Source organism: Spinacia oleracea, chromosome 3 (genome assembly GCF_020520425.1).
Source record: "Spinacia oleracea cultivar Varoflay chromosome 3, BTI_SOV_V1, whole genome shotgun sequence".
NCBI classification, from domain to species: Eukaryota; Viridiplantae; Streptophyta; class Magnoliopsida; order Caryophyllales; family Amaranthaceae; genus Spinacia; species Spinacia oleracea.
Genome location: NC_079489.1, coordinates 1,192,876 through 1,204,841, shown reverse-complemented (window position 1 = coordinate 1,204,841; position 11,966 = coordinate 1,192,876). Strand labels below are relative to the sequence as shown.

Genomic DNA, 11,966 nt, shown 5'->3' with positions numbered 1-11,966 from the left:
TATTTGCCAATTAAAACCTCAAATTTCTAATTTTGTCAATTACAACCTTAAACTTGTACATCTACTTTAAATTACAACCCGAAACCATTTTCCGGTAAAAATCACCGGAAAATGATGGCATGACGTTATTAAAAAAAATCACGAAGCACATAATATCTGCAAAAAAAATTATTTTTTCGATTATTTTATTTTTTGTTTTAATTCTTATTTATCGATTTTTTTTTTTTATAGAAAATATGTAACTATTTATTTTAATAACATTATGACATCATCTTCTGGTGATTTTTGCCGGAATATAATTTCGGGTTGTAATTTAAAATGGATGTATAAATTTAAGGTTGTAATTGACAAAAATAAAAATTTGAGGTTGTAATTGACAAATAGAAAACTTTTTTAGGTTGTATTTGGCAAATTTTCCAAGAATTTATAAAATTAAAAAACTATAGAAAGTAAATAAAGTTACTAAAGATAGACTAATGAAAATAGTACTGACAAAAACTTTTTAATTAACTTAACCTCCCCTTTTATTTTTATTTTGAAAAGTTTACATGGAAGTGAGTGTAAAAGATATTCATATACTTCACATCAAAGTCGATCACTTTAATCTAATTTGGTGGGAGAAGCATCAAGCATGCATGATATGCATCATCTTATTTTGCTTCTTTTTGTAGATTCTTGTAGCTTTTTTTTCATGATGTTAAATAATTAGTTTCCTTAATTAATTTTTGTAGACATCTTGTCATCTTTAGCTTTATGAATGGTATGATTATTATTTCTTAGATTGTGATTATATTCACAATAATCAAGAAACACCATATTCAACCCCATAATAATGGACAAACATCTAAGATCATATGCAATTATTTCAATCAAGTTTTATTAATCGTTTAAAGTGTTAGTTTGGTATAGTCTCACATATGGAAATGAAAAGCTTAGATAAACTCCATTAGCTTCGATAAACCGAGTTCTTAGCTAGTTTGACTAACTAGTACTCTGATAGGATGGGTTAGTTGATTGTAGTAGCTGGTTTGACTAGCTGGTTGAATTACCTGATTGTGTAGTTAAAGTATTTGGTAATTAAATAAATTATTACTCCCTCCGTTCCAAAATGTTTGTTACATATTCCTTTTAGGTTGTTTCAAAATGTTTGTTACATGGGGGAATATTTCCTTTTATAAACTTATTATAATATTATTTTTTGTGCCAACTTTTAATTTTAATTGGTCCAATTTTTTCAACTCATTAAATTTCTTTACAATTTCCCAAGTATGTTAAGTTAGCAATCTTTGTGTTTTTCCATTATTGGTTCATTTTGATAAATAAAACAATCTTATTGGTTGTTGTAATTATTAGTGGATTGAGGTTTTACTTGGTTTATTTTTTTAATAAAACACCAAAAGAATCTTTATTATACGTTAATAAACGTGCAAAAGTCCAAACGTAACAAACATTTTGGAACGGAGGGAATAGTTGTCAGTTGTTTGATGTGTAATGGCCATTAAATCAGGATATTAACATAAAATGATGCAAGTAGGTAAGAGTTGTAACCTTTTACAATAACATAATAAATTTCTCATTTACATCTAATTCTTCAAACCTCTAATTGAAAAAGCTACTTATATGAGCTTTTTCAAATTTAGCTTATCTCAAAAACTCTCTCCCATGGTTCTCCTAACCAAACACGTACCCGTGTTAATTTTTTAACATGGTCAAACCTCTAATTCACCTCAAACCTCTCATAACCAAACTCCTGTATTACTGTATATGATTGTACGAGTATTCGAACACACGATCACTCGGTATGACCGTACGTAATTTGCAATGCTTTTCCATGGTAAACATGGGCAGCTAGCAAGCAACTAGCTAGGGTTGTGGTTGTGAATTGGGATGCTTACTTTGGTATTGGTAACTTTAATAATTTGATGCTGTTTTCATGAAATCCCTTTATCAAGAAAGATGCCCTTATACAAAGTCACTATTTTTATAACTTGACACAATGCATGCTCATGATCTCTGCTGACAACCCCACCATTCTCCCATTAAGAGGGCTAGCTTACTTAAGCCCTAGCCTTCTCGAGTAGACCTGATCAACATGAGCTCGATTCACCGACTCGACCTGATTTTTTTTGCGGGTTTGGACAGTAGTTTCCGGCCCCAGCTGGCTCGAAAGTTTAATTTTTTTGCGGGCTTGGAAAACACAAAACTACACTTTTTAGTTATAAATTTGACCCGGCCCGAAAATAACTCGAAAAGCCCGGTATTTTAGACCCGAAATAGTGATATTGGTACAAATTTTTGGCCCGAATCTTGGCTCGGCCCAACTCGGTCCGACATAATGGCCTGATTTTTTATGCCTCGACCCGACCCAAATCTGGCCCAGCCTGCAATTTGATTAGGTCTATTCTCGAGTCCTTGACCACCAAAACTACTTCCTCATGGCTCCTACATAATGAACTAACACATATTTTTGGTTAGCCAGTTCATTTACGCAGGTTAACAATTGAACCACTTTCAAGCATATCGTGACTGGTAGAACTCACTAGTGGAAAAACAATCATTTGCATCACCATATTTGCCTCGCACATTTAAACATGTGACGCAATTGACAGTTTTAAGCATTAAAATTAGTCATTTGCGTCGCAGAATTACTAATCTGCGACGCAGATGACTCTAAGATGTTCTTAAAGTCATTTGCGTCGCAGATTAATAATAATGCGACGCAAAATATTACCTCCTTTGCGTCGCAGAATTACTAATCTGCGACGCAGATGACTCTTAGAGTCATCTGCGTCGCAGATTTACTAATCGGCGACGCAAAGGAGGTAAAAAATTTTCGGTTTCTAATTAAAATTTAATTATTACCTTTTCCTTTTCTTTTTTAATTTGGTGCGACGCCCTGCTCCCATTCCCTTTCTCCCTCATACATTTCCTGCCTCCCCAAACTCTTTCTCTCTCATAATTTCCAGATCTCCATTGTTGAAATTCCAAAGCTTCTCTGTCTCTCCTTCAGAATCAGTATCGAGCTTTCCCTTCAAAGTCTCCTCTCACCAAATCATCCCAATATCTCAAATTTGTTTTAAAATTCAAGCTTAGCGAATACGAAGGAGGCAAACCCAGATCTGAAAGCGATGACGTCTTCAGCCGGATTTCAAGCCGCATTCTCTGCAAACTCCAGCTCTGAGGTGGATGACTCGGCGGCGACTCATCTGGGTGCGGTGGAAGTGGGGCTGAGTTTTTGGGGAATCTGTTGAGTCGACTCAGACCGAGTTGGTCCCGAGTTACACCGCCATAACAACGCCGAAGTGTTGGTGCTGGAGTTTCGGTTTTTATCGCCACCGACCTTGAATACCTTGTTTCGATCTAAAGGTATTTTCTCTCTCCCTACCGTGATTTCCATGTTTAATTAATTTTGCAACTTTTTCATATTGTTTTGATGAATCTAGGGCTTAATTATGTTAGTTAGTTGGTGATTTTGAGTATTTATTTTACGATTGTTTGAACTCTTCATTTTAGGATTTTGATTTCAGATGTTGTAGTTTGTTATTGATTATGTCGAATCTGTTTAGGATTTTGATTTTGATTTTAGGATTTTGATTTCAGATGAATCTAAATTTTGATTGTTTGAACCCTAGATTTTGATTTTGATTTTAGGATTTTGATTATGTCGAACTCTTAAAAGAGATTCATTAACTAGCTAAGACAATATCATGAAACATATAGTCCATCCAGTTGAAAAAATTCAGTAAGATTTACCTTTGGATTTTTTTCTTTGTCTACCATGATTGCTAGGCAACCCTGCAGTAGAAGCAAGAACTTAATAGACACACATATGCCACATATATGACAGAAAAAACAACTAATTTAGTCTTTTGGAACCTTGAAGAAATCTTCGCTGACATCTTACAGTCTGAACTCAGCCCATAGAACAGTAGAGGATGTAGAACTTGGACCAGACTGGGACCAGAAAGCCAACAGCCTGCTGCGTAAACATTTTGGGTACTCCGGGTTGAAAAGTTTTCAAATGGAAGCTCTTGGTGCTTGGTTTTCTCAGCAAGACTGTCTTGTTCTTGCAGCAACATGGTCTGGTATTTATTTTCTGATTCTTATTCTCCCTTTTCTGTGCATTTCTTCTTGAATCCTTTGTACAATGTATATACTGTGTCAATGTTTTTGAGGCTTTAATGTTTCTACAGGGAAATCTCTGTGCTTTCAGCTACCTGCGCTTTTGACAAGGAAGGTCGTGGTCGTGATTTCTCCATTGATAAGCTTGATGCATGACCAGTGCTTAAAGCTATCAAAACATGGCATCTCTGCATGTTTCCTTGGATCAGGACAACCAGATAACACCGTTGAGAAGAAAGCAATGAACGGCATGTATTCCGTTGTATACGTTTGCCTCGAAACACTGCTTAGGTGAACACATTTGTACATCATCTGGTATTGCTTGTAGTTTGAATTGTTTCTAAATGCCCTGATGTTGTCACTTGGGACTGTATGATGTCAGCTTTCACTGTCTGATGAGGTGTATAATGCATACTAATAAGTCCACTTCAGAGGCTTGCGGAGAACCGTGGAATAGCTTTATTTGCCATCGATGAAGTACATTGTGTTTCAAAATGGGGACATGACTTTAGACCTGATTACAGGTTTCACCCTTGCTCACCTTGGATGTCTTATGTTTGAAATGTTCAGTTGCTTATCCAATGATACATGTTTTTCACATTGCCATTTTGTGCATACAATAAATAACAGCTCGTGTGTTTGATTATTGTGAGGTCTAAGTTCAAATTTTAATGTTCTGTGGTTGATTCCCCAATTCTTGCTAGCGTTTATTACTTTTTCTGAAATGTTCCCATATAATTGAGGTTTAATTATTGTTTCCTTATATGAATATAATTGTTCTGAATGCAATTCAAACTGCAAATGGTAGCAAGACTAGCAGACTATTATACCTCCTGTTGAGAGTAGGTTTGGGGTTATGCAACTCTAATGTTTTTCTTTTCTTAATAAGGGTGAATATGTATTGCCTTTGTTGCTAAGAATGTGATTGTTCTGCTATTTTTGTTTGTTTTCTTTGGGCTGATTACATTATGAGCAATGTCGATATTTAGCTAGTTTATTGTAATATTTACTTAAACTTTTATGTTTAAAGTGTAGTTAGGTTATCAACATGTTGGTTGATCTATGGTGAATTTGCCTTTTATTGGGTTGTAAACTGTTTTGACAGGTATATATTAATGTATTATAACATTCCCGGTATTGGGGAGGGTCAAATTACAAAGGAAATATTGTCAAAATTTTCACCTAGTTTACTTTTATTTTTATGCTCTGAATATACTAGTACTGAAAGCTGCTTATTTTATTTAATCTATGGATTAAATAAAATCAGCAGCTCATTTTTTTTAGAATATCCAAAAGTCATTTGCGTCGCACTTTAGCTAATCTGCGACGCAAATGACATTTTTTTTAACATATTGAAAAGTCATTTGCGTCGCACATTTAGCTAATGTGCGTTGCAAATGACATTTTTTTTAACATATTGAAAAGTCATTTGCGTCGCACATTTAGCTAATGTGCGTTGCAAATGACATTTTTTTTAACATATTGAAAAGTCATTTGCGTCGCACATTTAGCTAATGTGCGTTGCAAATGACTTTTCAGCACCATGCCTGAAAAGTTATTTGCGTCGCACATTAGCTAATTGTGCGACGCAAATAAGGTTCATTTGCGTCGCATAAATGTGCGACGCAAATGACTTTTAGTCATTTGCGTCGAGAGCTTTTGCCACGCACGATGTGCGACGCAAATGTGCTTAAAAGTGCGATGCAAATGACCCTTTTTCCACTAGTGACTTGACCTTGAAAGTTGTAACCTCAAAGACAATTTTCTACCAATTTGTGTTGGTTACTCATGGCTCCTACTTGAACCAACACATATATCTGGTTAGCTAGCCAGTTAAGCATGTCAACATTTGAACCACTTTCAAACATATCGTGACTGGTGGAACTCGACCTTATAAGTTGTAACCTCAAAGTCAGTTTTCTACCAATTTGTGTTGGCTCCTCATGACTCCTACTAGTATAGGCTTTTGCCCTATATTCATGGCTTTGACCGGTATTCTGCCTTACACTAAACCACAATATTTCCTCCATTTATTTTTTATTGACACACTTGAAACGGACACGAAAATTTAGAGATCGATACGTTGACACTAAAAAGTACTAGACTACTAGTAATTGATTAACCTTATGACAAATAACCATATTGAAACATACTACGTATATGATATGCGTTCGTAATTTCATAGTTCTTATCATCGGAAAAATAGTGTGATCCTACTTTAAATCGATATGTAAACCATATTGGAACAAACATTTCACTTGTAAGCAATCAAAACTAAACCAAAGTTTCTTCAAATAAGAATAAAACTCAAATTAAATAAAAAATAAACCAAAGTTTCTTCAAATAAGAATAAAACTCAAATTAAATCAAAAACTTTCTTCAGATACTCAAGTACGTACACTACAAAATAATTGTTTTATAGAGACGAGAAATTTCGTCTCTATATGGTCCAACTCCGTCTCAAAATGATGTTTAGAGACGGATTTGAGACGAAAGTAGGACGTCTCTATAGAGGGCGTCTCAAAAAAATTCGAGACGGAATTCTTGCAAATCCATTATAAATTTGAGACGAAATTTTTGAAACTCCATATACTATTCCATCTCAATTTTAATTTAGAGACGAAATTTTAGTAATCCGTCTCAAATTTGAGACGTTATTGTATCCGTCTCAAATCCATCTCAAATTGATGCATAATTTTGTAGTGGTAGTATATAAAAGTTTTGAAATAATAATATAAAATGGTATTTGGCTAACATTGACTAAGCACATAAGCATGATTCTTGAATAATTCCATAACACAAAATCTTTTCTAGGAAGGGAGAAAAGGGTTTATCAAAAGACTACAATCACACAAACTAAGAGTAATGCTTGTAATTAAACAACAAAGGATTTTGTAACTAGATAGAGTAACGTTGAATGTGAACTTTCTTCAAAAGCATCAAATCGTCATTAGTGTTCAATAACATAAGCAATACTTAATTATAATCACCATAGCTTAAAAAGACTAATTATGACCCATAGATCTTTAATTAAATCATCAATTGGTATATATACACTACAAACTCACAAACATATCATTATTATTAAATTATGGTTTTGTTTACTTCGATTAACTTTTAGGATGCGCTCTTTACAGCGGATGAAACCTAAACTTATATATATGATCTTATTGGAAATGATTAGACGACCTGATTAACATGTTAGGACCTGCTTAGCCTTGATTTCTAGCTATAAAGTAAACTTAAAGAACTTTGTTGAAACTTATCAGACCTGATTAAAACTTATTGACATGATAAGACCTGATTGCAACTTATCTGAATTTATTAAACCTAAAACTAATTACTTCTTCTTTTTTAACGTGAAGAAAACAAACCCTTACGGTTAATTATTTAAACTTTGTTTGTTTAAACTTCTTGTTAATTACGGAGTAAAAGATTAATTAAGATATCATTGATACACATAACAATACATAGATAACAACTCCATAATAGTTTTGCTTAATTAGATGATGCACTAAGCACAAGATCACCATGAAATCATGTGTAAAAAACGCTTGCTATAAGCTTGTTCTTTCACTACTTTTACTGTTTGGCCTGTTGCGGTTACTATTATCCATGCTTTAAAAGCCACAAACTGTATTTTTTTGGTAACATCATTTTTTGAAATTGAGAATAGTAAAAGTGATAAATAATACTCGTATTAATATAGCAAATTATCCACTTTGTTTTTCTTTGTATTAAAGTTTTGGGAGTTGGGTTACAAGTTAATTGTACTATATATTTCCCTTAAATCTATCAAATGTGCGAGTTGGTCAAGAACATAGAGCAGACGAGCTCGATCGTCTACGGTATAACCGGTTGTATCATGTACGGTGTACTCGTACTGTATAGCAGATAAGCTCGTCTATAACATAACTGGTTGCATTATGTATGTTGTATGTTATGGAATATACACGTGTTAGAATATGCCTTGAATCGGTCATGCCCACTTACTGCAACACCCCAACAACAAGATTTTGGACTTATTTTCTGGGTTTTTCCGCATCTGTCTGGAGAGTACGGTATAAACTCTCTAGGTCATAAACTAGTTGAATTCTGTAATACGTACTCAAGATTAATAAAACTTAAATCTCTGTGTTATTTATTTACGTTATTTAATCTTTCTTGCTTCCGTTGTAACAACACGGACCTTCACCCTTTGATAAATTCTTTATTTATAAGAGAGGGTGAAGTATCTTCCATTCACGGGCTCACGTAATAAGCGCGATTACTAGGCTTGATGGCTAATCTAAGAGCAAGATTAATTAATAATACTAGTTTTAGGCCTCTAATTAACAGTCTAATCAATGGTTAGGTGTTAGAACGGGGTCCAAAAGGATATTAGTTTTGCTTCAATTAATTAATCGAGCTTGTTACATTTGATCCATGCATCTAAGTTAGCAATGTGTTTATGTTTAAGTATATTTGTTATGTGGGGTCTTTCAATAATCATTTGTGTATTTATAAAAGGCTGAGTCCAATGATTTTAGAGATGTATCATCTAATAATCACCTCAAATTTGTTAGTGTATATTAGTGTCGGGCACGTGGTGGGCCATGTAAGCTCACGTGTCTTGTGTTATGACGGGTCGTGCTTAAAATGAGTTAAGGAAAAGTCGTGTTGTGTCGGAGTCGTGTCAAAATTCTAAAATGATGTTCATCCATGACCAATGAGACAATGATCCAACACTACGCCTCTTGTATCGTACCAAGCCAATTTAATCTTGTCAGACTCAGGTAACATGTGTGCTGGTGTAACCCATGCTCAACTCTAATATATATACTACATGTCTACATGTCATGTTTAAAAACTCGACCTAGTTATTAATCGAGTCGAGTTACTGTTGAAGTGGGTTAAAAGTAGGCAGGATCATAGAAAGAACACCTAGTAAACGAAGGTTATAATTGGTTGGGCCAAAGTTAGATAGGGGCTGGTGAGGACAATGACGTGTCAATTGTGAGTGGGCTATGCTAAGTTGCTAACCCTATGTTGACCATGTCCAATAAAGCTTTCTCCATCAAACTCAAAAACCGTTTTAACTTATCAAAATAGATCTTTTATATATGTCGGTTTTTGTGAGAAACAACATTTTATCATTTTTCCGACAACTTCAAACCTTCCCGCACATGCTGATCACGTGACACATATCTTCACATATTAACAATAGTTTGGATTATTTTTCACCAAATGTGTGTTTTCAACTTATAAGACCTGAACTTATCTGGATTTATCTGAACTTATAAATCTCATAAGATCTTAAGGAGTATTTAACTTACAGATCTGAACTTATCTGGATTTATCAGAACTTATAGGACCAGAAAAAAAAACCCCTAGAAAATATGAAATATTTGAAAAAGAGAAATAAATAGAGGAGAGAGAAAGTGAGGCCAGAAGTGTCAAAGTCGGGAAGTAGGCTGACAGGGGCCAGCCGTCATGATATCTTTTGTCAGTCATCGTCCCCGGCCTGCCACTCATCATCATCAATGAACAACCACATTACATTCAAACTCTAATTTCCAGTCAACTCAAAATATATTTTGCAAAAATTATATTAGCAGAAGAAAATCTTCTTATTGAAATTCTTAATTTAGGGCGGATCTAAATATTCTATCCTCTCTGCAAATATATTTCATGCCATTAACATTTGGAGTAACATTTGGTAAAGAAATCAACTACTTTTTGTTGTCTTTTGTTTGAATTTTGAATTTCTGGTTTTATTGGGAATTTATGGAAGAATTTATTGTAACTAAACCACATTGAAGTTTGAACTACTTGTCACCATTAATTCATTAAACGCTTGTAGAGCTATGCATAGCTAGACTGCCACGACACGAAATTAATCTGACACGATATAATTATGTGGTAAGCCTGTTTATGAACATGGTTTTAGAAACTTGACACGAGCCTAACACGAGTATGATGGGCAAGTGAACACGTATGCATGCTTATTTTTAACAAATTAACAAAGAATACTCCGACAGATTAGTAAAGGGTCTTGCATGCCCGATATGACCCAACACGACACGTGGGTCGGGTCATGCATGGCCTTATTATGGAAGAAACACGAGCACGACTTCCCTTTTCATGCACGAAGTGTTAAGGCACAAAGCATGAGGGCTTAGCACGTGGGCCTTATTATGCGACCTTAAAAGTGCCGGACTCTAAACGCATGCGCTAAATGCGACGTACTCTGTATTCTTTTTTACTCTTTTTTGTTCCTCCTGATTTGATTTGCATCTAAAAAGAACGAAAAAAGACGAAGAAAATATTTAATACATTTAATATTTTATTTTACTTGGGTAAAATCTTTGGTTTCAAATAATTCTAGCATGCATTATTGTTTTTGTTTCAAGTGTCAGGATAAAAACGCTCTTGGACTGACGAATGACATTCAATTTGCCAACGAACAACTCTTCTATCACAAAAGAGTAAACAACTAAACATTCCAAGAGAATAATTATTTTATGTGTTTTTTTTGGCAATTTGCAATACCGATTTTGTTGTAAACTGGTAGTTTGAATTCTTAGATGCAACTTGAGAGAATGAGAGATTAATTATGTGGTTCACTTGTTAATTCATTGCAATTAATACTACGTACATGATTATAGACCTTATCAAGGCAAGGCCGGCCCGAAATTTTGCGGCTTTGGACAGAATTTTAAGGCCCGACCTGGCCCGAAAAGTTAAAATTTTTGATGGGTTTGGGAAACGTAAAACCAACATTTTTAGTTATAAATTTGGTCTGACCCGAAATAATCCGAAAATCCTCATGTGATAGGCCTGAAATAGTGGGTTTAATTGGGCATGAAAAAAACTGGCCCGAAATTTTGGCCCAGCCCGACATACGAGCTGATTTTTAAGCTTCAGCCTGACCCCAATCCGACCCGACCCACCTTTTCAGGTCTTCATGATTATTAATTATAATTGTTTTTTTATAATGATGATTAGTAAACTATGCATAAGGTAAATGAGCTCCCAAATTAATTACAACTTTGTGAGTTATTCTTTGAGTAAGACAATTTGTCCTACCGTAATTAAATGCTCTAAACTTACAATTACTTGGATTACCATTTAAGGTTTTTTTTTTTTTTTTTTTTTTTTTTGAGCAAGCTTTATAAAATCTTGTTTTCCCAATCTTTGCATGCACCTGCTCAAGATCTTGGTGTCATCACCTTTGGAAGAAGGTAAATAACTTGTGAGTTATGATTGTCCTATGTTAAAAAGGGATTGACCATGAGGGTAACAAAGAAAGAAGGAATAAAACTTGTTACTCGTAAAAGGAAAGGTACAAATGTACATATTACGGGTATATGATGGAAAAAAAACCTATTGATCATACATATATTGAAGTAAATCCAACTATAAATTACATATAGTTCGTACTAGTTACGTTTCTATCTTTCTAAAAATTAACATACTATCCATTTCTGTACCGATTACTCTGAAAATCTTTTTTGGCTTTGACTTACAGGTAGTTCATTAGACATTAGTTCTGAATCAGACGGGACCAAGCCAAACCGTTATTGGTTAAAGTTTGGAATGATCAATGGTGTTTAATTTTCCCTTATATACCCTTAACGTATTCATATGTACCTTTTCTTTTATGAGTAACAAACAACTAACAACTAAAAAACACTTCGTATAAAATAACACTTTCAGCATTCAATTCGTTTCTATATTAATCATTTTGAGGATCTTTTCCCGACTTTCTGCTTTCAAATTGTTCATTAATTCGAACGGAATCAAACTAAACTGTTACAAAGACCGAAATTTTGATAATTAAAAATCCGAAACAACACCATGAA

General features: G+C 34.2%; 1 protein-coding gene across 3 annotated transcripts; it reads left to right on the top strand.

Annotated features, from left to right (window-relative positions):
* Window positions 1-2,556: 2,556 nt before the first annotated feature.
* On the top strand, window positions 2,557-4,641 carry LOC130469240 (ATP-dependent DNA helicase Q-like SIM). Of its 3 annotated transcripts, none has more exons than XM_056838263.1 (4): window positions 2,557-3,366; window positions 3,907-4,085; window positions 4,194-4,413; window positions 4,505-4,641. In XM_056838263.1, exons 2-4 carry the CDS (start codon window positions 4,022-4,024, stop codon window positions 4,596-4,598), a joined length of 378 nt encoding a protein of 125 aa, XP_056694241.1. In that variant the 5' UTR covers window positions 2,557-3,366; window positions 3,907-4,021; the 3' UTR covers window positions 4,599-4,641. The 3 variants fall into 3 exon arrangements, with proteins under 3 accessions (XP_056694241.1, XP_056694242.1, XP_056694240.1); XM_056838264.1 differs by having other exon boundaries at window positions 2,559-3,366; window positions 3,918-4,085; XM_056838262.1 differs by having other exon boundaries at window positions 2,561-3,366; window positions 3,790-4,085.
* The last annotated feature ends 7,325 nt before the right edge of the window (window positions 4,642-11,966 follow it).

Excerpts from the sequence above, each read along its gene's own strand:
- LOC130469240 (XM_056838263.1), top strand. The coding sequence starts at position 4,022 with ATGGAAGCTCTTGGTGCTTGGTTTTCTCAGCAAGACTGTCTTGTTCTT. Across the intron at positions 4,086-4,193 it reads TCTTGCAGCAACATGGTCTG|GGAAATCTCTGTGCTTTCAG; the intron begins GTATTTATTTTC and ends ATGTTTCTACAG. Across the intron at positions 4,414-4,504 it reads TGCCTCGAAACACTGCTTAG|CTTTCACTGTCTGATGAGGT; the intron begins GTGAACACATTT and ends GTATGATGTCAG.